The 530-nt window shown below is 58.1% G+C and overlaps 1 protein-coding gene across 1 annotated transcript; it reads left to right on the top strand.

Annotated features, from left to right (window-relative positions):
- Nucleotides 1-98: 98 nt before the first annotated feature.
- On the top strand, nucleotides 99-322 carry PPTG_24720 (hypothetical protein; the record flags this gene model as incomplete). The annotated part of the gene is made up of 2 exons (XM_008918336.1): nucleotides 99-122; nucleotides 191-322. The coding sequence occupies 2 exons, from the start codon at nucleotides 99-101 to the stop codon at nucleotides 320-322; spliced, it is 156 nt and encodes a 51-aa protein (XP_008916584.1).
- Between the last annotated feature and the right edge of the window lie 208 nt (nucleotides 323-530).

The following is a 530-nucleotide window of genomic DNA, read 5'->3' as shown; positions in this document are numbered from 1 at the left end:
ATCCGCTCGCCATATCCAGCGAGCAATACCAGAGTACCTTGTCCAGGTACACCTCGGAAGGAGTCGAGCGAATGCGGCTTGGTCCCTCAGGAGCTGCGATGCTGCAAACCAGATCGCGGCAGGTATCGAACGAGAGGCCCAGTGCGGGCGCCTCTGCGGCAGTCAGCAGACCGAACAAAAATCCAGACAGACTGCAGACGTTCTTCAACTCAGCGATGGAACGCTTCCTGAAAGAGCAACGCACCGCGCAGGGGACGCCAACAGTGCCCCTGATGAGAAGAACGAAGCCGCAGTACGTCGATATGGAGTCTGTGGGATCTGACCACGGAGAGTATGATCCGGACGATCTGGACCTCCCTGCCTCCCGTCAAGCGACCATAGCCACCGCTGCTACAACGACTGGACTGCCAGCAATCACCCCTTGCATACCATCATCCTCACTGCCTTCGTCCCTACGAACACCAAAAGGACACGCAGCACGGCTGAGAGTGCCTTCAAGCGGATGCTGCAAGTTGAGGGTGTCAGCATGG

The sequence above is a fragment of the Phytophthora parasitica genome, assembly GCF_000247585.1.
Source record: "Phytophthora parasitica INRA-310 unplaced genomic scaffold supercont2.182, whole genome shotgun sequence".
In the NCBI taxonomy this organism is placed as follows: domain Eukaryota; phylum Oomycota; class Peronosporomycetes; order Peronosporales; family Peronosporaceae; genus Phytophthora; species Phytophthora nicotianae.
Note: the sequence above shows the minus strand (reverse complement) of the source record. Positions and strands in the feature narration are given on the sequence as shown.